Source organism: Aspergillus multicolor (genome assembly GCF_047715735.1).
Source record: "Aspergillus multicolor strain CBS 133.54 unplaced genomic scaffold BDW74scaffold_55, whole genome shotgun sequence".
Taxonomy (NCBI): Eukaryota; Fungi; Ascomycota; class Eurotiomycetes; order Eurotiales; family Aspergillaceae; genus Aspergillus; species Aspergillus multicolor.
In genome coordinates this window covers 18,640-41,592 of record NW_027396006.1, presented here as the reverse complement: position 1 = coordinate 41,592, position 22,953 = coordinate 18,640, and the positions used below count along the sequence as shown (strand labels likewise).

The following is a 22,953-nucleotide window of genomic DNA, read 5'->3' as shown; positions in this document are numbered from 1 at the left end:
TCTTTCACCGTTCAACAATAGGTAGGTGTAAATGCGCCATATCACGGTCATTGTCCAGGTCACCAATAGAAGTCTGCAGCCCGCTTTCTGCTTTCTTTCAGAGCCCCGTTGATTTGAATGCCCTGGGTAAACCTGTCACACAGGCCGAGATTAGTGGGTCAGATAAGAACAATTGAAGATTCCAGACGCTTCTAGATCCTTTTTTGCAATGGCGCCTTCTGTCATTCCAGGAGAGTTCACTCTATTTGCTGGCTGCAAGTGGACATCCAGCCTTCACAATGGAAGGACAGTACTACTTTATTCAAATAGGTCAAATATACTATTGGTAGGTATTGTTACCAGCACCATAGTTCGCGGGTACGAGATCAATCACTATCCTTATAAGTATATATTTCATAGACACCCTCTACCCAAGATTATATCACCAGATGGGCTTTTTGAAAGAATAAAGCATACGCAGCACTTTATTCATTTACATTACCCGACGTCTTTTCCACTGAAACAACGGCAGCAACACCTAGCAAAGCGAGAAGCCTTAACTATGGTAATTGTACCTCGGTATCATCCACATTACTCGCCCAGGACATCTGGGCTTCCTAAAACTATCTTGGTACCGACTACCTGGATACAGGACAACGGCGAAGATTGAGAGAGGATTCAACGCCATCGTTTACAGGTAGTCTAATATGGTTATTGAGATGAATATGGAGCTTCAGGACAAGTGGCCTATTCGCCTGCAGTACGCTGGCAGTCATTCATCACTATTGCATAGATGATACTTGATAAGAAGGAGACACTGAAGAATCCGGTCCAAGGTCCAAGGATCCGGCTTGGTGCAAGTATGATAATCGTGCAGCCGTGAATTTGGTCTGCATATAATACGCCCACGTGAAATGTTCAATCATCATCCAAGAAATAAACAACACAGAGAGGAGTAAACCTCTCATGCACTACCAGCCACAGACACAGAATCCGTCTGATAGATCTTCACAACCCCAGCATCAGCCTCTTCCCCCCACCCCTTCAACCCCGCCGCCAGGAAAACATTATGCGCCGCCGAGGTCATGGGCGCCCAGAACATCAACTCCTTTGCCTCGTCAAGACCAATCCCCAGATCCCGTACAAAGGTTGACAGGGGATATCCAGTTCCAGTCTCAAGCTCAGAACTAAGAGTCCAAGCACCCTCCAGCATGATCGGCACCCGCGTCTCCAGCATCCAACTCCACGCCGCTGCACTGCGGACGAAGTGAAATATCTGTGATGTACTGAGACCTAAGTGGGATGCAAATGCCATGGCTTCGGCGGCGGCGAGGATCTGGATGCCCGAGAGCATCTGGTCGATGAGTTTGACGGTGGATGCGGCGCCCGGCCCTCCGCTTACATGTCGGACGATGTTGAATGTATTTTCCACGGCAGCGAGGATACCGCTGGCTCCGCGAATGGCGGTATCTGAGCCTGAATAAAGCATCTACTCAATTTATTAGCTAAAAGACACTCCAGAATGGGCTATGCGCACGTACCGTCGTGCTCCGGCTCTCCTTCGAAGAATCGCCGTAGCAAACCGGGGCATCGATCAGGGAAATGCCGGTGCCCAAGTCAGCAAGCCTCTTCTCAAGACTTTTTACTTGAGAGCGAGAGGCCGTCGAGATCAATAATACGACTGCATTGGAAGCAAGAGCCTCGGCAGCGTTACTGGTTCCGTAGAGAAGGTCTGTTGCCTCATTGAAGTTTTCGACTCTTAGTACCAAAACATCAGCACCCTCCAAAGTAGCAATAGGTGTCTTGTGCACCAGGATGCTATCAGTCCTTGAAAGCACGTTCGCGATCTTGTTGTCATCGTCGTTATAAATGTGAACGTTGAATCCACTGTTGGCAAGAGATACCGCTAGATCACGTCCCAGGTCATCGAGACCGAGGACGGCAATTTTGGCAGTTGTTGAATCAACCAATTCGGACGGGTCAATGGGGGACAGTTGCTCGGTGGTCTTTGGATTTTCCGCTCCCTGCAGAAAAATTCTTACCAGTCCAGCGTCGTCTTCCTTGCCATATCCCTTGGCAGATGCTGAAATCCACAATTGCTCTGCCACGGATGCAACTGGCAGTGGGAACTGGGTAGCTCGCGCTGTCGAGACAACAATGCCCTGATTGAGAAGTTAACGAATATGCTGGGCTGGGTTTGAAGGGTAGCGACCATGTATTGTCAACATACCATGTCCTTGACAAAAATGTTCAAAGCAGACAAGGGCGTCCAGTCCTGGTCGAGCATATGCGGCACGCGGTTTCCCCATGCCCAAGAGCTCCCCGATGTATGCTGGATAATATCGAATACTTCTCTGGTATCTAGGCCGGCCTTCGCGGCAAAGCCAATGGCTTCTGAGGCGGCCGCGATGTGCGTACCTACCAGTAGCTGGTTGACCATCTTGATCTTGCTGGCAGCTCCAAGGCCACCCGAGATGATATATAGCTGCCCCGACATATCATCCAGTAGGCTTACCGCCCGGGCAAGTGCATCGTCCGATCCAGCGGCGAAGATACTCAAGCTCCCGTTAGCTGCTCGAAGGGTGCCACCGGAAACAGGGGCGTCGACAATGGCGACGTCGGGGCGGCCAATGCTCGCGATGCGAGAGGGGAGGGTGTCGTAGTAGGTTGGTGGGACTGTTGAGCTCAACACCACGGTCGCATCTTTTGGTAATGCTAATGAAGTCAGTAACGCGATCTAAAGATACCCTAAATATGGTACGTACACTCCACTGCTGAGCTGTCGAATAAGATAGAGTCCAGCTGCTGGGCGGTTGCTGCCATGCAGATGAGGATCTTACTGCTCTGAGCAACATCGCTAGGAGACTTCGCAGCATGACCACCTCGCGCAACGAACTTGTCCAGGCTAGGCTGCCAGATATCGAACCCTGTAACGGTATACTGGGGTCTACGCTGGAGGTCCGTCGCCATCCCCAGGCCCATGGCTCCAAGGCCAATGAACCCAATCTTGGTCGAGGTCTCGAGGCTGCCCATCATGATCAGGGAGATTGTTTGCTCAGTACCTACCTATTCAAGCACAAAAACGGTTCATATACATACCGGTGGTTCGTATTGTACCGCAGTTGATGGGGTTTGGAGAAAGGGCATCGGGAAATCGGACAAAGGCCGACGACGGCATGTCGGTTCAAAAGCCGCTCTGGGGACCCTTGTTTGTTCTTTCGCCGATTTTCCTTCTACGATTTTCCACCTAGCACTGCCACATTCACCGCATGTTGTATTGATGGCTTTGAACGTTGACAGCTCCGTCGCGGCTCCGCCACAGCCAGGGGTCGATGCAATAGGGGAGCTTACCGAGTCAGCCCCCACTGGACAGGGAGGGCCCATTCGCACGAAGCCGGGACAAGGAAGAAAATCCAAAGCTTGTAAGACCATGATGCTGTACAATCTAGGAAGGGCCCACTGACGCAGCCGGCACCTGCCGTCCAGGCCATGAGTGCAGGAAGCTCAAGATACGATGCGAGCTCTCCGTGGGCAGTCGCAAGTGTCGCTACTGCCTCAAAAGGAACTTGCACTGTGTGATGAATCATACTGTCGTCACTCAGCTTCATGATGGCGAGCCTAGTGAGGAGTTCGTCCTCCATGTCCATCCATATTCTCGTTGGTTATCAGACTGATCCGGATCTAGGTCGCAGAAGATCGACGCCATGAGGCGAGAGATCTACGAGATGAAAGCATCCCTTGATGCTGTTTTGGCCCGGTCGCCGTTGTCTCGAGCGGTACCGGAGTTACAGACCTTCGCTCAGAATCAGCGAACAGAGACGCTTGCCTTGCGCTCAGGCGACGACGACAATACACAGATGGCAATGACCAGAGAGGCATCACTTGCGCCCGAGCCGCCCAGTGATGGTAACGAACCGGTCACCCTTGAAGAACCGATGGGGAGTCTTTACGAGGTGACCCGACTCCGAAACATCCGGAGCAACAAGGCCAAGACAGTGAGGCCTTCACCAGGACAGACGGGCGAATTGAAAGACTTTATCTCGAGAGGAGTCATTGCTGAGAGTGAGGCAGAAGAGCTGTATCGAGTGTAAGTACCGATCGCTGCGACCGAGTATCAATCTGACTATTGCAGCTTCCATAACACCCTGAACCACTATCTCTGGATTGGACTTGAGCAGATCCATTCGTCCTTCAACTCTGTTCGCCAATCTTCTGAGCTTCTTGCAGCTACGATCCTGACCGTCACGGCCCTCCATATTCCAACATCAGGCGCCACGTTCGATGCCTGCTACAAAGAGTTCTTGTCCCTAATATCTTCGTCCATGTTCTCGCGGTACCACTCTATCGATGATGTACGGGGCCTGTTTATAGCAGCTTTCTGGCTCTCCGAGGTCTCGTGGAAGCTATCAGGCCATGCCATCCGAATTGCGACTGAGCTTAACCTCCACCAATCCTTCTCGCAGGCATTACATGGCGACAGAGACCACTTCATGAAAGCTCGACTGTGGTACATGCTCTATGTCTGCGATCACCACTTCAGCATCGCCTACGGTCGGCCACCCATGGTATCGGAGAGCATCCAAATCCGCGAACACGAGTTGTTCCTGGCCAGTCCTCTATGCGATGTTCTTGACGCGCGTATCCTGAGCCAGGTGAGCTTGATGTCAATTCTCACCCGTGTCTATGATCGCTTCTCCGAGCGCCGGCTCCCTGATCTCGACTATGTCCGTTCTGGTGGTACCCTGGGTTCTTCGGGCGCAACTCCTGAAAACAGGAGCAATGAATCAGCTGCGGCGATGTTATCTGAGTCTGACCTGCAGGAGCTTCGCAGGTACAATCTCGAGATCGATGAATGGAGGATGCGCTGGTACCCACGTCAACCACCGAACCCGGTTATCGGCAGCTTTCCCCAGAGAGGGCTCGTCCTCTACTCGTATTTTGCAAAGCTCCAAATCAATTCACTCTCTGTGCGCGGAGTCTCGACTTCATCCGGTCGCCTCTCGGCCGATCGCAAGGAGATTGCCAATATGGCTGTTTTGGCGGCAACTAATATCCTCACAATGTTGTTGGAAGAAGACGATCTGCGGCGGTCACTGGTCGGAGCGCCGCTGTACGTGCATACAATGATCGCAATGGCAAGTGTCTTTTTGATGAAGGTCGCGACCAAGTGGAATCGGCTCATGGGACTTAACATTGAGTATGCCTTTGTTTCACGCCTGCTGGGCCGAATTGTTGGTCTGCTGAAGAGCGCCATCACATCAGAACGACATCTGCTCAAGCACATTGCCCGTGGGCTAAACGAGATGTTGCAACGCCTCAAACCGCAGTCAGCTCAAGACCGGGTTGTTGAGCCTGCTGACGAGTGGGAGAGAGGGCCAACCGGCACATATTCTTCACATGCAGCGACTTCCCTGCGCCTGGAGCATGCACCTGCATCGATCAACCATATCGGAGACATACAAGGAGTAGGGTCAATACCACCGCTGTATTCAATGGATGTTGGCGGGCCAGAGACCTACACATTTGGCAGCGAGGACTCGGCGTTGATGAATGATGCCTTGCTATATGAGGCCTTCGGCACAGACGCGACAAATGATGTATATAATCTCCTTTCGTCCCAGTTTCACCCCTAGCCGACTTAATGGAGAGGCCACTCTACCCAGTCCTCGCGGTGCATTTTCCGCCCAGTCCGATAAACCGGGGCTCATCCGATTTTCCGATCGCCACACCCATTTAGCGTGTGACTGGGCCCCCCAGAACAAAGAAACGAGTATTCTGTGGGATCTCCAACGGCCCAGCCCCTGCTCCGGGGAAGCGGGGAATCCGGGGTGTGGTTGGTCGAATCAAGGGGACCCCTGGACCTGTGTGGAGCGGTGTGTTGTTGACTGGCCCTTATCAGTGCGTTTATAAACCCTGAACGGTCGCATCGACATCGGTGAGGGAGGGAAACCATCAAGAGGACATTCAAATTCCTCGCAGGAAGTAGAGGTCTAGGGCTACGTCTTTACTATACCCGACCGTCGAGGGATCCAGTTGGCCAGCCAGAACGCCGGACAGCATGGGTTTAGGTCAGCAAGCAGCATTGCAGGCGCCCGAGGGCGTTGCCTACGTGTCGATCGTGCAGTCATGGACTCCGGAGGAGCGCGCTGACAAGGAAAGAAAGTTCGTCCGCAAGATTGATTTCCGGATGCTTCCAATTCTAGTGAGTCTCTACTAGACCCTGAGAGGGAGATCATGAAGAGTTGCTAATGGTCTTAGATGGTGATGTACGTGATGAACTATGTCGACCGCAATGCGCTCCCTCAGGCCCGTGTACAAGGCCTAGAGGAAGATCTCAACCTCTCGGGATATCAGTACAATATCGTCCTCAGCGTCACATTCATCGGGTACATTTTGATGCAAGGTAAGTCAATATTTTCCAACGAATATTGCTAATACTAATGTGACGAAGTGCCCAGCAACATGCTGCTCTCGTTGACTCGGCCAAGCATCTATCTCTCGGTCTGTATGGTGGCCTGGAGCATAGCCAGCGGAGCTACAGGGGCAGTCCAGAACTTCTCAGGACTTGTGGCTTGTCGATTTATCCTTGGTGTCACAGAGGTGAGCCCATCAGGTATTGCAGATCCCATTAACAACTCTGACCTAGTCAGGCTCCTTTCTTCGCCGGCTGCGCATTCCTCTTCAGCGGCTGGTACACACGCAAAGAAATCGGCTTTCGCCTGGCCGTCTTCTACTGCGCCGCCATGCTGGCCGGTGCCTTCGGTGGTCTCTTCGCAGCAGGCATCGAAGCTGCCTTCAAGAACCACTCTCTCCCCTCATGGCGCTGGCTCTTCATAATTGAAGGAGCCGCCACTGTCCTCTTCGCCATTCTAACAGGCTTCATCATCCCCGACTGGCCCGGTACAACTAAGTGGCTGTCGCCGGAAGAACGCGCCCTCGGCATCATTCGCATAACAGAAGACGCTGGAACAGAAGACGAGGGCTTCTCAACCTGGGACGCCACGAAGCTCGCCGTCAGCAACTACCGCATCTGGCTGTGCATCGTCGGCCAAGTCTGTCTGCAGGCTGTCGCTTCCTTAACAAATTTCCTGCCAACCCTTGTGCAGAACTTCGGCTTCGGCACTATTGAAACACTCCTCCTTACCGCACCCCCTTACGTCCTAACCGCTCTTGTCTGCCTAGTCAACTGCTACCTATCCGACCGCTACTCCACAAGAAGCCCCTCAATCTTGATCCCCAATGCCTTTGCCGTGACAGGCATAATCATCACCGTTGCAACGACCAACACCGCCGCCCGCTACGTCGCCATCTTCATGATGCTCCCGGGTACATACGGGTGCATGATGATCTCGAACGCATGGATGGCGAACATTGCCGCAAGACCGCAGAAGGTGCGGGCTATCGGTTTGGCAATGAATAACTCCCTGGGTAACTCGGCGCTCGTCTGGACGCCGTACCTTTATCCCGAGAGCGCGGGGCCTCGGTATGTGGTTGCTTGGTCGGTCAATCTGGCCCTTATGGCGGTTTGTATGGCGAGTACGGCGCTCTTGAGGGTTTTGTTGGCGAGGGAGAATAAACGCTTGATGCTGGCTGAGGAGGGTAGTGTGGATGGTGGGAACGAGGATGGGGATGGGGTTAAGGCGAAGGATCATGTTTATCATGTTGCGATGGCTACGGGTGATGGGAAGGCTATTGTTAGGGCTCGGTATCAGATCTAAGGGACATAACAATGACCAATAATGAGTTGATCCCTTCCCTGGTTAGGTGCTAGAGCATAATGTCAAACGGGCTTCAGACTGCCCAGGTGCAGGCATTGGCATGGTCTGCTATTAATCGATAAAAATATTCCAATATCACACTGCCCAGTCATCTCCATCACCGACGCTCGATCGTCGCAGCCACCTCCCTCGAGATCTCCAGTATACTCTTTAACACCTCTTTTGGCGTCCGTCCAATGCCACACTCCGTCGCAACCCCAAAGCCTCTCTTCACCACCCCCTGCGCAGCCCTAATCCTCCTTCTCGTCCCCTCAAGATCAAATGTATGAACAAGACCCAAATACAACCTCGTCTCCTGAGCAATCCTCAACTCCCTCAAGGGCTCAAAATACGCTTCATCATCCCGCCCCTTCGGAACAGGCATATGCACCCAGCCAATATCCCGTATGCTACCAACAACATCGACAACCCCATTAACAAGCCCAACAACAACCCCCAAATCGACCGGCTCAACAAAATGCCTATGCCCCGCATCCCCATAACAAAAATGAAAGCCCAGCTCAACGTCGCCCGGAATACCCGCACAGATCCGCTGCAGGCGCGCGAGAACACCAGCCCTAACCCCACCATCCTCATTGATGAAATGCGGACGGAAGAACTCGTTCTCCAACCGTCCGGACTCGTATTCCAGTGCGAGAACTTCAACCGCGACGTCCCACTAGATCGCGAGGTCAGATGCGGGGATGGTGGCTATGATATTGGAAAGAGACTCAAGGATGCGTTTCTCATACCACGGCTCGAATTGGGCGTGAAACTCGGGGCGCGGGTGGCTTTGGATCACGGCGTAGGGTGTTGGCAGGCTTACTTGGAACCGGATGTCCGCTGGAATCGTTCCGTCTTCTCGCAGGGAAACGAAGTGCGCGTATGCGGACAGCGCGGCGGTATCGTAGTTCGTTGGACCGATGGAGTCGGCTGTGAAGACGTCGGGCCCTGGGTGGTTTGGAGGGAGAGCGATCCCGCCGTGCACAGGGCGCAGGGTCTCGCGGGGAAAACAGGGGGTTTGCCATTCGATCCAGTTGTAGCGCGTGCTTGTTTCGCCGTCTGGGAGGGTGTGCAGGCGGGATGGGAGGGCTTGGGGGAGGGTTCTGAAGACGGTTTCTGCCGTTGGGAGGGGGATGCTGCCGACTAGGTGGACGCCGATGGGGTCTTGGTTCGGCATTTTGTATCCAAGCTGTGTGAAATTGGAGAGGGGTGAAAGGGAGGTGAAGCTATGGCTTAAATAGGTGGGATCAACGCCAGCGACGAGCTGGGGATGGGAAACAAAGAACTTAGACTTCTCGCTAAAGATACCCCGCCCTCTTCTTCCACGGCTAACGCGACTTGGAGGCTAGCGTGGTATACCAGACGCGTCTACTCGAATTCAAGGGGAAGTTAAGGTCGTGATTAATTTGCCCTCGATGTAGGTAGGTAGGTAGGCGGCTAGGTACTATGGTAGTAGAGTGAACTGCCAGCATCCAGTTCAAATGGCCCAGCCCCTTACATGGGCCCCAGATGTGTACGCAGACGGAAATCCACCCTTTCTCGGGGCATAGTAGGCTAAATCTTGCCGTCATCTCGATATAACGCGGTCTGATAGACAACCCATTAGCGTTCTCGGCTGTGGTACACGGTTGCGGGTTTGTGTATTCTCATCCTCGGCCTCATTCAAGGCTCCTCGGAATTCAAGCTTGGTGAGATCAGGGTATTCCAACCCTTGTCCGGCATTGGAAACGAGTTCTCCGGTGTGTGTGTGACTAGGACTTGTTGTTGCCTAGGCGTACAGAGGTCAAGGTCATCCATGATGAGGGATTTGAAAAATGACGGTAGTACATCAAGTAGAGACTCCATTTCCTGCCAGTTGATAATGTTCAGCGCTCGCAGATGCAGACGTCTTAGAACAGATAACTCTTTGAGCGAGCCGAGGAACGCCTCAGATAGACCCGCAGCGTCATATAAGAAGTACTCGTGCTCGGCGTGCAACGTCAGTTCCTGCAATGTGTTCTTGTGCTTGCTGAGCGGGTGATAGAACTTTAATGGGTTGAAGATTAACGAGCAGTAGCTGCAATTGTCCGAATGGATATATGCAAAGGTCTGTAATTGCTCACAAGCACGTATAAGGTCGCAGAAGCCGCGCTGGGAATTGCTCATCTGCAGGCTGAGGTTGGTAATACCTGATACGCCGGTGGCATCGTTGCCTGGGTCATGCGCGTGGTCATGGTCATCAATATCTTAATCTTCGGGAAAGTCATCTGTAGTTGCATCTGTGATGATGTACCCGGAGAACTTGCGCATTGATGGAAGTCTGAAAAAAGGGAGCACGTTGGGCGTTGTGATGCCGACCCCGCTTCACCATGAGATGTGGACTTCCCTAAGGCGGGAGAGCGGCAGTTGATGAGCCATCGCCAATTGTGTTCCTGTATGGTCCTCCTTGTGATATCCTCTTTACCATCGTTTGCGTATTAGTCACGCTGAAGCTGAAGTCGACACTCAAGCGCTCTAGATTCGGCAGGAAAGACAATATGATCGCTAGCCAGGGATCTTCATCAACATCGTCGAGGCTTGCTTTCCAGCTCTTAAACTCCTCCTCCGTCTCAGCCAAGCCTCTCACCGTGGTATAGATGATGTTTTCATCGTTTTGTATTTTCCAGAGGCACTCGCCACGACTCCTTGAATCGATTGCAGGTGACAGGGCACGGACGTGTTGTGCAAGTTTTGGTGATTTGATGATCACATGGGTGAAACAGACAAGACACCCTCCAACGGCATGGCCTCGTATCACGGGTTGACGGTAAACAGTTGGTATTAAGAAGTCGTGAAGCCGTCGGGAGCAGGATGCTAGCCTGAGGATGTCTTTTTGGCAGGCGAGGTAACTCGCGATAAGAAGATGTAATTCGCTGGGAAGTGTGGATAGTGTGATAGTCGCCTTCCACTGTGGAGAGACCGGCGAACAAAACGCTATAACAAAGATATTGAGGAGGGATGAAAACACTAGTAAAGCCTTAGAAGGCAGCTGGGGAGGAGGGGACGAAGGAATTCTGTGGGCTAAAGAAGCTGCCTAAGAAAAGCACTGAACAAAGGCGTTGCTGCCCTATTCTGTGTAACTAAAATCACCTACCCGCCTAGATGCAGTGCGTCTATGCCGACCTCGGTGCGTGTATCATACCTATGTACTTTATACCACTTCTAGCATGCATATAAGAGAAAAGTAGCCTGCCTTGTAATTGATAGTACTAGCGGATATTTCATTATCAAACGACTTGATTATAAAGAGCTCGGCAGTTCTTGTAACCAGAATACCGCCGTTTAAAAGAAATATTGCTTTTTCCGTGAGATTTCAAGGAGTGGAGGTTTTGATAATCTGCAGGTCAGAGGGGGTATAGTGGAGAAGTTCCTCACGTAACCTGGCACATTGTTACTACTATCCACCTAGATAGATAGTACACATTTTCTTAATTAAATTCCTAGGTCGGAATATTCCCCAGTATATGGTAATTTGGGCGCTATAAATTCAGTTCTCGGACTTTCAACCACCATCAACTTTGGCCAAGGTTTAGTTCCGTCTAAACATCCAAGCATCTGTTAGGGCTGCTGCCGTGGTATGTGCAAGCTTGGTGCGCGGATCTTGACCCTCGGTGCAGTACCACAGGATCGATATTTCCCTTTTGAATATTGATTTCAAATAAATGTATTCACTTTCGTCTACATCACAGTGTTTGTGTCGTTTGTCTGCAGCTGGGTACATTACCGGAATCTCCAGCGTAAGAATGATTTTATTCTTAATCTATTCAACCAGCTGCCCGGGTCAAAGGCTGTCTGTTCGTCTAAGAACCCGCCCGGTGATTTAGCTATCTTCCCATGTGTGCTACATCCAACAAGAAGCCCAACCCTATGCAGTCCTTCCCCAGTGACCGCTCTTGCACCGTCGATAGATCCTACTTTAATCCGCCCATAACGTACTGCAGCTCCAGAGCTTCACTCCCCAGTTGATATCAGAGATGGTAATCGGTCTATTTCAGGCCCAGGACATCAAGCTAGAAGTCTCATCAGTATTCGACCCAACGCCCCAAACAGAATCGAGAGCACCGAATGTGTAGCAGCACATACCAAATCATCCACAATGTCCCCGTCCTTCTCCGCGGCCCCGTGCACGACGTCGTTGCTTTGAGCCTGGGCATTGCCCGTGTCCTGTTCGTTTTTGGCATCACTCTCGGTACCAAGGGCACGGTTGTTGAGGCTCTGTAGAGGCGTGGCGATCACACAAGCCGCGAGCGATATCAAGACGGACATGGTAGAGAGCTTCATGGTGATGGGGGTAGACGGGGTGGCCGAGAGACTGAGGAAAAATAAGGAAGAAGTGTTGGAGATGATTTATCGAGGTGGTCAGAGTTAATGACTAGAGATCAAGATTGATTGCGTCTTTTATATCCGTACCAAGAACCGGAGAATAGCGATTCTTTCGTTTTTCTTGCAGGAATTCATCTACTTCAGCCATCGTGACGTGCATGACTTGGTCGCGGAAGGGCCGGGCCGGTGGGTTGCATCCATGGCCTTGGAACGCCACCGAACCGTACGAAGAACGTTACATTTTACCATGGTATACTTATCCCTTACACTGTCAGAGACAAGCTGGGACGATTCGGAACTTCAATATCGATAACGATTACTGGTGAGGTAACCAAGTAGAGCTATGGAGGACGCCGGTTTCTCCGGGGAGAATTTTGAGCAAAAAAAAAAAAAAAAAAAAAAGATCATGATACCAAATGTACCATCATCGCTGAATCTGAAAACATCGATTGAGTAACAACAATCATGTCAATATACAAATTTGGAAGCATGAACGAGTTTCTACGTTGATGTTCCTAAGCCTTCTTCTCCTTACTCGGTTCATGCCCCAACGCCCGACAAACCCTCTCAACATCCCAAAACGCCGGGCGCAATTCAACCAACAGCCCCCGTTCCAAATCAACCCTAACAACCTGCGTAATCGGCATGTGGAGCTCCTCCCCCGTCTTCCGAACCCTCAGATGCGCCGTCCCCAGCACAACAACGCGGTCCGATCCCTCTTTCTCAAAGATCTCGGGATCCTGCATGTCCACGATATCAAAGTAGCCCGCCATAACCTTCATCCAGTCTTCCATGCCCTGCGGGCCGTGATAAATCCCGCCGTAGGGAAGTGCAGGCGTTTGGTGCAGTTCGAAGTCGGGGGCCATGATTGCGGCGATTGAGGCGAAGGAGCGGGATTCGGGGGGTAGGGACATGTAGGCTGTTTCGGCGGTGTAAAAGGTCTGCAGGATTGAGCGGGCTGTGTGTGCTGGTGTAGAGGCCATATTGAAGTTAAATATTGAGATATGACTTGCGGGGCAGGGGGGTCAACGATTATGGAATTCAGATAGGCGTCAAGAGTCCGTAGGTGAGTTCTAAAGCTTGGGAGACTCGTGGCCAAAGCATTCTTTGTGCTAGTATATAGGACCACCTGCACACCCTGATACTCACCTACCATACATATAAGCCGTGGTGTAACTCTCTCCCGTCCGGGCTAAAGTCCATCCGCGGACCACTCAGATCTCAGCCGGGTCGGAGACTTCTGTAACGCAACTGACAAATGGATTGTGGATCTATGGTACGGGGTAGACCCTGCATCTATAACATTGGGTTTCTCGTATGCGTATTGATATTCATGCAAAGTCCGGACAATCTTTAGGTACTATGAAACATCAATGCTGCTCTGCTTACCTAGGTAAATGAACAGACCTACCTATCAGCCTGGGGTTTTTTCCTTTGCTTGCACAATACTAACCAATATCCCATTAACCACTGTTTGTGAGAGTATTTGAATAATCTTGGCAAATTGATTTGGCATTGCTTATATCTTAATTGACTGTCCAGACGCGGCCGAGCCACTTAGTACCATACCTTGATACTTAGGTAGCCGGGGTACTTAGCGACCTGTAGATGAACCCCACGTACAGTCCTGCAGGTGGGAATACAGCCACGATGTCAAGATCATGCACGAGCTTTAAAGGGAGCAATACCAGTTGAAATCTTGCGTCTGTAGGGATCTAGGAAAAGAGCTGGATATCGGCTAATTGCCGTTACCTAGGTACCTATATTGAATATTGAGGAAGCCGGATATCGCACACCGTAGGCAAAAGTCCAAGTTGCCATTAAGCATTCATACTATGACCCTAATAATGCTTTGCAGCACGTATAGGTAACCTTGGAACGAACCGATACACTCCATCTCGCAACTCTTTCTCTGCCTCTCCATATAGATATACGTAGTTAGGTAGCTTGTATCCGGGCCCAAATCCCCTCCGTCCCTCCCGAGTCCCTTCCAGTCGGGTTCTCCACCAACATCCATACCCAGCCCGGTCATCAAACTGTATACCTAAAAAAACTCGCATAATCCCCCTTCTCCCTCTCCGCCGCCCGTTCCGTCTCACTATACTCATTCGGAGCCTTGAACTCGCGATCCCGACGTGCATTCTCCCTTCTCAGATAAACCGTCATGATCGTACATAGGATCGTGCTCATAGTCAGACAACCAATGAGCGTGCCGTGACCAATGCGGTAGTGCGGCTTGTCCTGGCTGCGGTAGATGAAAGACGACAGCACACCACCGAGATTCCCGCAGCCGACGTGCATTGCGATTCCGACGGAGCGCTTAAAGGACCCGCCGATGTTGTTCCCGTTCCAGGCGACGCCCTGCGGGACGTTCGGGTAGATTCCGGAGGCGGCGAAGAAGGTCCCTGCGTATTTTACGCCGTTGTTGTCGCTGCTGATGAGCATTATGAAGCCGATTATACTAACATAAACATATTAGCTTATTGGCCTAGAATGGTCAAAAGCGCCCAGGGGGAAATGGGTTGGTGAGACATACGCAACGATATTAAAGAAAATCATATAAAGCCCCCTCTGCCCCTGGCGATCCGCAAGGAACCCACCCCCAATACAGAACACACAGGCAACGACATAAGGCGGGACGGTCATGAGCTGCGCGCGCTCATTCTGGTACCCCAGAGACTGCACGATTGTCGGGAGGAACAGGCTGAACGAGTACAGCGGGGTGTACACGCCGACGGTGATGAACATGTGCACCCAGATCTTCCAGTCCTTGACGGCGTCCCAGAAGTAGCGCATGTTGTATTCGTCGGCGAGGGAGGAGCGGTCTTCTTGCAGCCGGCGCTCGACTTCGGCTTTTTCGGAGGGGGTGAGGAATTTGGCGGTGCTGGGGTAGTCGTTCATTACGTAGAAGGAGGCGATTGCTGCACGGCGCACCACTTTGTTAGTAAGGGTTGACGGTGTATGAGGGGTGTTAGGGGAAAGGGACGGACGCACCGACAATGAAGGTGATGATACCCTCGATAATGAAAATCCACGCCCATCCGCCCTTTCCTCCGATGCCGTCCATCTCGCCGATGCCGCGCGCGAGCAGGCCACCGAAGGCTCCGGCTGCTGTTGCGGCCGAGAAGAAGATTGCCATGCGCAGGCCACACTCGTGGCGCTTGTACCACATTGTTATACTACACTCATCCCATTAGCACGGCGCATCTTGAAATTGAATAAGCGACGGAAAAGGCGAACGTACTAGAATGTCACACCGGGGAACAGCCCACCCTCCGCGATACCGAGCGCCGCACGCGCAACGAGCAACCCGGCGTAGCTGCTTACCAGACCCATGAGACTGCAGACGACGGCCCAGGCGATCATGATTGATGGGATCCAGAGGGAGGGACGCGAGCGCTTCATCATGATGTTTGAGGGGATTTCGGCGGCGACGTAGAAGGGGAAGAATATTGCGAGGGCGACCTACGCGACAATGGGTTAGTGGATAGTTTGAAGAACCTCAAGGGAAGGAGAGTTGGTTGGACGGACATTGTAGTCGAGGCCGGACATGCCCAGGTCATCTTCGAGGCCAGCGAGGCGGGCATTGCCGATGTTTGTGCGGTCGAGGAAACTCAGCCTGTGCTCGTTAATACGCGTTTTGATAGGAAAAATAGAGGAGTGAGGTAAGTCGCGCGTACAAATACAGCAACGCAAGCCACGGAATCAAAACAAGATCAATCTTGCGAATCAACTTCTTCGTCGCAAGCGTGTCAAAGCCACCCGCAACGGAATTCGAGCCGCGCTCAAGCTCCTCGCTGCTCCCATTGTCGAGGGGGATCTTCTTATCCTCCATTGTGCCTGACATGTCGAAGTCAATGGGCCGCAAGAGAATGGAGAAGGAAATCAAGGGACTAAAGGAAGAGAAGGGTAAGACAACAAAGCCAGCCTGATTTCTCCGCGGGGGACAGGCCCACTTATATGATCAGCACGGAGCGGACCCCTTGCTCTTGAGCTAGGATTGTCATTTGAACTGAGACCCCGGGCTGAACCTGAGCCTGACAGCAGCGACAGTAGCTCCACAGTGTTGGGCCGGTCGTGTTGAGCGCAATGGCTCAGGAGCGGCATGCGTATGCCACGCGGAGGAATGGACGGGCCTGGCCAGTGAGGGTAAGGGATCTGTCATCTTCCCGCCGTCCAGCCAATGCGCTGGCCCCAAACCCTCTGGGCGAGATGGGATTAGGCTCAAGGGAAGAGATAAGCAAGGAATGTGGCATCCTGGGCTGGGTCCAGGACGTTGGGAGTCTGGGCTTTGGCTTCTCAACCACCCCAGCTTTTGGCTGCAAGGCTGGCCTGAGCGCTGACGCTTTGAGAGCGCAAACAAATTCCGGACCCAGGATCAAAGCCAGCCGCAAAGGTTAAGCCATAACCTTACCTTCCGGACCCCCTTACTTGCTGAACCGGCTGGTTCGAATCAAAACGCCCATCACCCAAAGACACTCACAACCAAGCAACCCATCCTTGTCCCACAGACCTGAATCCAGCTAACTCTTCTCCTTCCAGACTGTCCAAATCACCCCGTGCATCCGTGCAACACCGCGACGCAAGTCAGCCGCCGTGTCGCAGCCCCTACCAATCACATATGCACCAGCACCTCTAGAAGGCCTTGGCGCTTGGCGGCGCAATTTTGGGGCTCGTTGACAGGTTGCCGCGCTGACGAGGCCGGAAGGATTCTGGTGTAATGCGCACCTGGACGTGTAGTACTGATCGAGAGGAGCCGTGTGGCAGGCTGTGGCGGTTGACCAAGACGCCGTAGAGCGGATGGGGGTATACCTCCGGCTTGGGGCTTGAAGGATACGGAATTGAGTCTTTTGGGTTCCTTTTCTCCTGCGGGGACCCCGGACGGATGGGTTTGATGGGGATAAGGATGAGGATTGAAAGGACTTGGCGAGATGGATGATGATGAGGAGGAAGGAGCGTGGCGATGAGGCGTTGCTTCGTTCTTTCTCTAAGGGACTTTCAGGTTGGCAGTGATAAGCGCCGACGGATAAGTTGAGGTAACACAGTCGATGCATAAAAAATACAGGGAGAAAGCGGCTCACAAATCTGAGGTCAAGACAGGAACTGGACGATTCCCCACTGCGACAACCCCTATCTCGATATCACCCCCGCCTCCACAATATCAAAGAGATTAGAGGCCCCTTCAGTCAGCCATGGCTTGGCAGAGAACGGTGAGATCTTGGCAGATCCGGGGCGAGACTTCTGGGGAAATACGAGCCGAGCCTGCTAGCCAGTCCTTGGCCTTTCTTCAAAACCTGGGGATTAAAGACGGTTCGCCTGAAACTGGTTCTCCTTGATGTCCGCTTATCATATTAGCCCGGTGATGATTTCTCCGAGAATATATTAAAGCATGACACTCATCAAATGGCGATGTTAGAGTAACTGCTGTAGGGATTCCGTCAATATATATGAATGAAAGAGATGCGCCCTCTTCATGACAAATCCCTGACGCATCCCCTGTACATAAGCCCGACTCCCGCCATATATACACCGCGTCGAAGTATATACAAATCATGAATATCAAATCAAAACAAGTACCATCATAATAAGCAATGAACCACCTATAAGAACAAGTAACCGTAAACGCCAACCCAAAATTCTCGCCAGCAAGAGACCCTCCATCCTCGCTCAAACCCTCCAAGTACCAAGGTAGTAGCCTACCGACAAGACTTAATAGCAACACAAGCCTCATACGGCTCCTCCTCGAGAAAATCAACCATAAACCTCGCAACATCCTTCTTAAACTCGCGTCTGAATTTCTGGCAGTGACCCGCAAGATACATCTGCCCACGACACGACTTGTCGAGCGCGTACCGGAAGAACTGCGGGTTTTCGCTGACGGTCTTCATGCGTAGGATACGGCCTTCGACGCGCGAGACGTAGTGCACGCAGTCAACGCATTCTTCGGCCTGACTGGCGGACATTATGGGGTCGGGCTTGCGGGTTGTTAGGAAGGCTATGGGGTGAGGTTAGTGGGGGGTGGTTGAGGGGGGAAAAGGGGAAGGGAGAGGATACCGATGGTGAGGATGATCAGGAGTAGAGTGGATAGGCATATTGTTAGCGATGGCAGTTTGAATCGCATGGTCAGGGCGGGGATGGCCATGGCGATGTGATGATGGAGATAAGAGGATGGCGTGGAGCTGAAATCACGCGAAATCGGAGCTGAGGAGAGGAGGGATGGCGCTAGCCGGATATAGTTAGCGCGGGCTATTTATAGCTCAGGCTCTACAAAGATCTTCGAAAAGCTTCATTTCTAACAGACTGGGAAATATACATATGATTGAACATTGGTCCATTTGGATGCAGACTTCCTTATGGCTAAAAAGTGGTGTAGCTTCCCGTACACTATAACTATAGTTTCACCGCGTGATCTTGCCTATTTCATGCGCTCTCCATACCATCCACTGAACAACCAGCCTCAACAATCTGTTTCTGGTGAATTGGCTTTTCATTGATAATGCCCAGGAGTCTCCATGTAGTCTCTACATATATGTTATCGTGGTGAATGTGTTGCACTTCCAGCCTCTGAAGTTTGGTAGTCCCTCTACTGTCAATTCACTTCATGGATCCATTCACTTGCACTATGAATTCGTCCCGAACTCCTGAAGATGAATATAAAAGCCACCATCAATCTCTGTCAACTCTGTCAATCCCAACGCTCTAATCATTCCATATCGTCCCTTGTTCTTTCCTCCGTCCGATCCGATGTCAAAGTCCCGAGTGAAGCCATCGTTACGGGTTGTCGAGATTCAGCTTAAGCTGACCCAATTCCGTCTCAAAATCCGGAGCTTGTTCCTTGAATAATAAATTTTTGATCATTTGAGTATGAGTATCGTCAAAAATGGCTACCCCGAAAAAGACCACCAAGTCCCCTCTCTCCCAGATGACTCTCTCACCAGAAACCTATATCGACATTAGCAACCTCTCCGACGCCATCCTCCACAGGATCTCCACGCACCTAGTCGAAACCTCAAACCACATCCCATCGACCATCGCCCCCCTCTGCCTCGTCAACAAGCGCTGGAACACCCTCTTCACCCCAACCCTCTACAACACCTTCACCTACACCGGTGAGGTAACCGCCGTCCGGAAACTCTGGCGCTTCCTGCGCACAATCCACCGGCGGCCAGATCTCGCCTCGCTCGTTTACACTCTCACCCTGACAACAACGCACCTCGTCGAGCCCATCCTCGCGCAAGCCCTGCGCCCCGAATGGCAGCGCTTCTTCAGCATGCTCCGCGCCCTCGCTCGTGAAAATCATCGCTGGATTATTGATGCACTCGCGCAGGCCGGAATCGCGGATATGCACCCCGACCTGCTTCTTGCGTGGAATCCGCCTCTGTTCGGCCACAAGACGTTGCTGGATATCGTGCCCTGGACGAAATACACGCATCTGCTCACGGCACTTGTTATTGCGCTTTGTCCCAATGTGAACAGCCTTGATGTCCATGTTCATCCGGAGGATAGGTTCATCCACTGCATTGTCAACAGGGCAGTCACCTTGAGGATAATGCTGCAGATGCAAATGCAGGGGATTGATATCAATATCGATGAGGGCGCAGAGCTTGATATTGCCGACGATACCGACGATGACGATGACGAAAAGGACGACAATGTTCCCACCACATGCACCCCAGACTCGAGATCCACAATCAACGAGCTCCCACTGCAGAATCTGCAAACCCTCACCCTAGGCCCGGCGTTCTCTCCTGCATTGAAAAGCCCCGGGATCTTCGTCCTAGGTGACCAGTATCCCTTCCACCTGCTCCCCAAACTAAAGAAGCTCACCGTCCAGAGTCCCGGCGCCAATATCCAACTCACACCGGGATACCTCGACGGCAACGTGCGCATCCCAATCGAAACATTGACACTGTCCAACCTCCGCGTCAAAAACCTCCTCTGGGGCCTCACACGCCTAGCAGGTCTTCCAAGCGAGAACCTAACGAGCAACCTCCGGCATATCACAATGACACTCCCGCACATCGCACCCCAAAACCTAAACAGCCGCATCTACAGCCCCATCTGGGCTGTCCTTCATCATCTCCGCCACCAGCTAGAATCCCTCGACATCCAGCAAACCGTCGACGACCGCAGAGTGAACCTGGGTCTCGACTGCTGGTACCACAACCGGAATATGTGCATATCTCTCGCCGAGTTTCCCAAACTGACGAAGCTGAATATCTCGCTGTGGATCCTTGTCGCGCTGAAGTGTCAGCATTGGCACCCCTACCGGCTTGTCTCGCATCCCCCGCCGAATGTCAAGGAGTTGGGGCTGTATGCGCATCCGCGTCTGAATGATGTTATGTGGGAGGAATCGATGATGCGGTTTAATTTGCACTATGAGCTGGAGAATACGGTGCTCTGGGCGTCTTCGACTAAGCGGCAGGTGAAGGCTGTTTTTTTGGAGGAGGATGGGCCGGTTGAGATTATGGATGCTATGGCGCGGATGGTGGGGGTTGGTGAGGCTTTTGAGTGAGCGTCATGTCGGTGTTTTTGGCGGAGCTTGACTAACTTCAATGTCTTCATCTGAGTTACGAAGCCTGTTGAGATGGAGAAGGAGATTCTTGAACCTCATGTGCTTTTCAATTCAATGTTCTCTTTCATATTTTCTTTTGTTCAGGATTTCCGGTACATTTTCTTAGCGTTTTCCTTCTTCTCTACTCGAATTCTGTATCCATCTTCGTCTCAACCTCTCCATGTTAGCATATTACTGCACTGAAGGATCATCATGATTACAATATTTTCTCTTGTGCATTTCTTCCCAAGGTGTCTTAGAATTGGATCAGTATATCGAAGCTAGATGGCCCAACAAGCCCTACAGACAATAATGATAGATAAATCCGCGCCCATGGCGCGTAGTGCTGCGTGCAGGGCCACTCCACCAATCAATGATAACAAGTGTTGGTTCCTTCTAGCAGCCCTGTAGTGGCCGCATCAGTCCATACTATTCCAAGGTTCAATAAGAAGTAATCAATGTTTGACATAATCTACCAAGGTGGTTTTCTTTTGGTTTTGTATTTTGTTTGTTGCCGCGCAAGGAGTGGTCGTAGGCGGATACTGTATTTTTCTTTAACTTTATCACACTGCTGCATGGCAATAGTGGAATTTTGAGGCCGCCAGCGTGGATTGACTATCACGCTCCTTTTGTATTCTACCCTTTCACGTCGTGTATTCCATCTTCAAACTCACAGTTCAACATACTAATGTGTTGGATACCTCGAAGTGAAGACTCGTACATTACATAACTCATACACTCTTCCTCTCAGCCAAGTAAAAAAGTACTTAAGCCCCTGCCATTTACCTCCAAGATACCTTCATTGGCCCTCATTCACGCCCCTCAAAGTCCTCCACAGCAAAACCTGCGCATAAACAACATGAAGCTCATACATGAACCAAGGTGACTTCTTGAAATCCCTTTGTTCCTGCCCGCCAGGATACATATCACCACATTCGATTGTGATATACGTAACTCTTGCCGTCTCATCTGATATTCTCTCAACAATGAACTCCTGGAATCCGCCGTCCATTAGCCGCCAAGGGAGACCGTACGAAGCAGCTTCGTTGACGGTGTCGACGAAACCACGTGGGAATCTCCAGTAGATGAGTGATCCTGCCGTGTCTGGTGCAGTTCCCGTGGTGACGCATAAGGTGCTTTTGTTGGATGGAAAGTCAGACACTGGATGAGGTGTTCTGGCGGACAGAATTGGTCGATGTAGAGGTAGCCCCCGCGATGAGCTCCAGCTGCCCAGCATGAAAGCGCCCATGCTACCTCCCCTTCCGAATAGAAGACTGCCAGGGGTAAATGATAGCTGCGGGACATCTCTGTCTAGAAAGAACGCCTCTACCCCCTTGGTTCGGGCATCCAGGAACGTAGTGAGGAAATTTCGGGATAGACCGTAGGCGTCGTTCGTAACTCTACTCGGGCTCGCATCTTGTCCTTGTGTAGACGAACCATACCCCTCGAGCTGCTTGACCGGAACATCAGCCTGCAGCGCCACAAAAGACGTCACCCAATGCGTCTTGTTTTCGCTGGCAGTCGAGGTGATTGCGCCCCCAGGCCCACTCACGCCCGGCCACTTCGACAGTAAAACTGATTTCTCTGCCCCCATGGAGATGCCCCAGCTGACCCTAGCTCACCGGACTCAATGAGGTTTCGACATGCGCTTGACTTTGGTACCTGAGATATTGGCACGCGAGAACATGAACGGTCGAGATGTCGTTTGCTGAGATAGATTGCTAGTGCACCGCCGATGGCGAGGAGTGAGACGGTTGTTGCGAGGCGCGGTCTTGTTGAATATGGGCTAGACATGTTAGAGAAGATGTTGTTGCGAGCCCTAGATCATTTGCAGTCTCAGTCTTTGATTTAAATAAGGTTGAGTTGAGGTTATCAATGCTTAGCGCATCGGGCGTAGACGGGGCCCGGTTTGGCCCGAGACACCACCCGAAGGAATGAATCACGCGAACGCCGGGGGATAGATGTGACTCATGGACCAAAATCTGCCTCAAGGTTATGATTCCAGGGAAAGCTATTCTATTGCTTTTATTAGTAAGTGATCTCCATAACTATGTAGGTAAGGTTGTTGGAACTCGAGCATCTACACTGACCGATTGCTCTGAAACCACCTGACTCGGCGGCTTGAGCAGCTCCATCAGCAGCCCTAAAAACCCTACTATGCCTTTGGCTTATGCCATATGATCAAGGCCTAAGCCTCCATACTATGGTTCCTAACGCATGCTTGATTTAGACTAAGGAGGAGTGTGAACGGTATTGTCACTAGGATCAAAATTATATTGTGCGACCAAATTCTATTGAACCAAATATCCTCTCATGATG

General features: G+C 51.7%; 10 protein-coding genes across 10 annotated transcripts; 3 read left to right on the top strand and 7 right to left on the bottom strand.

Moving 5' to 3' along the window:
- Positions 1 to 2,853: 2,853 nt before the first annotated feature.
- BDW74DRAFT_171756 (Zn(II)2Cys6 transcription factor) lies at positions 2,854 to 5,612 on the top strand (the record flags this gene model as incomplete). The annotated part of the gene is made up of 5 exons (XM_073727360.1): positions 2,854 to 2,937; positions 3,429 to 3,607; positions 3,665 to 4,066; positions 4,112 to 5,449; positions 5,510 to 5,612. 5 exons carry the CDS (start codon positions 2,854 to 2,856, stop codon positions 5,610 to 5,612), a joined length of 2,106 nt encoding a protein of 701 aa, XP_073577794.1.
- Positions 5,613 to 6,037: 425 nt separating this feature from the next.
- BDW74DRAFT_184068 (uncharacterized protein) lies at positions 6,038 to 7,697 on the top strand (the record flags this gene model as incomplete). Its single annotated transcript, XM_073730699.1, has 4 exons — positions 6,038 to 6,181; positions 6,238 to 6,382; positions 6,431 to 6,579; positions 6,630 to 7,697. 4 exons carry the CDS (start codon positions 6,038 to 6,040, stop codon positions 7,695 to 7,697), a joined length of 1,506 nt encoding a protein of 501 aa, XP_073577793.1.
- A 157-nt stretch (positions 7,698 to 7,854) lies between these two features.
- On the bottom strand, positions 7,855 to 8,916 carry BDW74DRAFT_184067 (uncharacterized protein; the record flags this gene model as incomplete). The annotated part of the gene is made up of 2 exons (XM_073730698.1): positions 7,855 to 8,415; positions 8,563 to 8,916. The coding sequence occupies 2 exons, from the start codon at positions 8,914 to 8,916 to the stop codon at positions 7,855 to 7,857; spliced, it is 915 nt and encodes a 304-aa protein (XP_073577792.1).
- Positions 8,917 to 9,401: 485 nt separating this feature from the next.
- Positions 9,402 to 9,884, bottom strand: BDW74DRAFT_184066 (uncharacterized protein; the record flags this gene model as incomplete). Its single annotated transcript, XM_073730697.1, has 1 exon — positions 9,402 to 9,884. The coding sequence occupies one exon, from the start codon at positions 9,882 to 9,884 to the stop codon at positions 9,402 to 9,404; it is 483 nt and encodes a 160-aa protein (XP_073577791.1).
- A 1,859-nt stretch (positions 9,885 to 11,743) lies between these two features.
- Positions 11,744 to 12,038, bottom strand: BDW74DRAFT_184065 (uncharacterized protein; the record flags this gene model as incomplete). Its single annotated transcript, XM_073730696.1, has 2 exons — positions 11,744 to 11,767; positions 11,841 to 12,038. The coding sequence occupies 2 exons, from the start codon at positions 12,036 to 12,038 to the stop codon at positions 11,744 to 11,746; spliced, it is 222 nt and encodes a 73-aa protein (XP_073577790.1).
- Positions 12,039 to 12,595: 557 nt separating this feature from the next.
- Positions 12,596 to 13,063, bottom strand: BDW74DRAFT_184064 (nuclear transport factor 2 family protein; the record flags this gene model as incomplete). The annotated part of the gene is made up of 1 exon (XM_073730695.1): positions 12,596 to 13,063. The coding sequence occupies one exon, from the start codon at positions 13,061 to 13,063 to the stop codon at positions 12,596 to 12,598; it is 468 nt and encodes a 155-aa protein (XP_073577789.1).
- A 1,044-nt stretch (positions 13,064 to 14,107) lies between these two features.
- Positions 14,108 to 15,915, bottom strand: BDW74DRAFT_189540 (uncharacterized protein; the record flags this gene model as incomplete). The annotated part of the gene is made up of 6 exons (XM_073731995.1): positions 14,108 to 14,541; positions 14,617 to 15,001; positions 15,075 to 15,259; positions 15,325 to 15,545; positions 15,612 to 15,699; positions 15,761 to 15,915. The coding sequence occupies 6 exons, from the start codon at positions 15,913 to 15,915 to the stop codon at positions 14,112 to 14,114; spliced, it is 1,464 nt and encodes a 487-aa protein (XP_073577788.1). The 3' UTR covers positions 14,108 to 14,111.
- Positions 15,916 to 17,368: 1,453 nt separating this feature from the next.
- Positions 17,369 to 18,245, bottom strand: BDW74DRAFT_164065 (uncharacterized protein). The gene is made up of 2 exons (XM_073726200.1): positions 18,135 to 18,245; positions 17,369 to 18,075 (listed from the first exon to the last, which is right to left on the bottom strand). Exons 1-2 carry the CDS (start codon positions 18,220 to 18,222, stop codon positions 17,777 to 17,779), a joined length of 387 nt encoding a protein of 128 aa, XP_073577787.1. The 5' UTR covers positions 18,223 to 18,245; the 3' UTR covers positions 17,369 to 17,776.
- Positions 18,246 to 18,960: 715 nt separating this feature from the next.
- BDW74DRAFT_184061 (uncharacterized protein) lies at positions 18,961 to 20,595 on the top strand (the record flags this gene model as incomplete). The annotated part of the gene is made up of 1 exon (XM_073730694.1): positions 18,961 to 20,595. The coding sequence occupies one exon, from the start codon at positions 18,961 to 18,963 to the stop codon at positions 20,593 to 20,595; it is 1,635 nt and encodes a 544-aa protein (XP_073577786.1).
- A 601-nt stretch (positions 20,596 to 21,196) lies between these two features.
- On the bottom strand, positions 21,197 to 22,438 carry BDW74DRAFT_164064 (uncharacterized protein). The gene has a single exon (XM_073726199.1). It carries the CDS (start codon positions 22,226 to 22,228, stop codon positions 21,434 to 21,436), a length of 795 nt encoding a protein of 264 aa, XP_073577785.1. The 5' UTR covers positions 22,229 to 22,438; the 3' UTR covers positions 21,197 to 21,433.
- Positions 22,439 to 22,953: the final 515 nt, after the last annotated feature.

What these genes read in the sequence shown, in the direction of transcription:
- BDW74DRAFT_164065 (XM_073726200.1), bottom strand. Translation starts at nt 18,222, where the DNA reads ATGGCCATCCCCGCCCTGACCATGCGATTCAAACTGCCATCGCTAACA. An exon ending in CCTGATCATCCTCACCATCG is followed by an intron (nt 18,076 to 18,134) that starts GTATCCTCTCCC and finishes CTCACCCCATAG; the next exon opens with CCTTCCTAACAACCCGCAAG.
- BDW74DRAFT_164064 (XM_073726199.1), bottom strand. Translation starts at nt 22,228, where the DNA reads ATGGGGGCAGAGAAATCAGTTTTACTGTCGAAGTGGCCGGGCGTGAGT.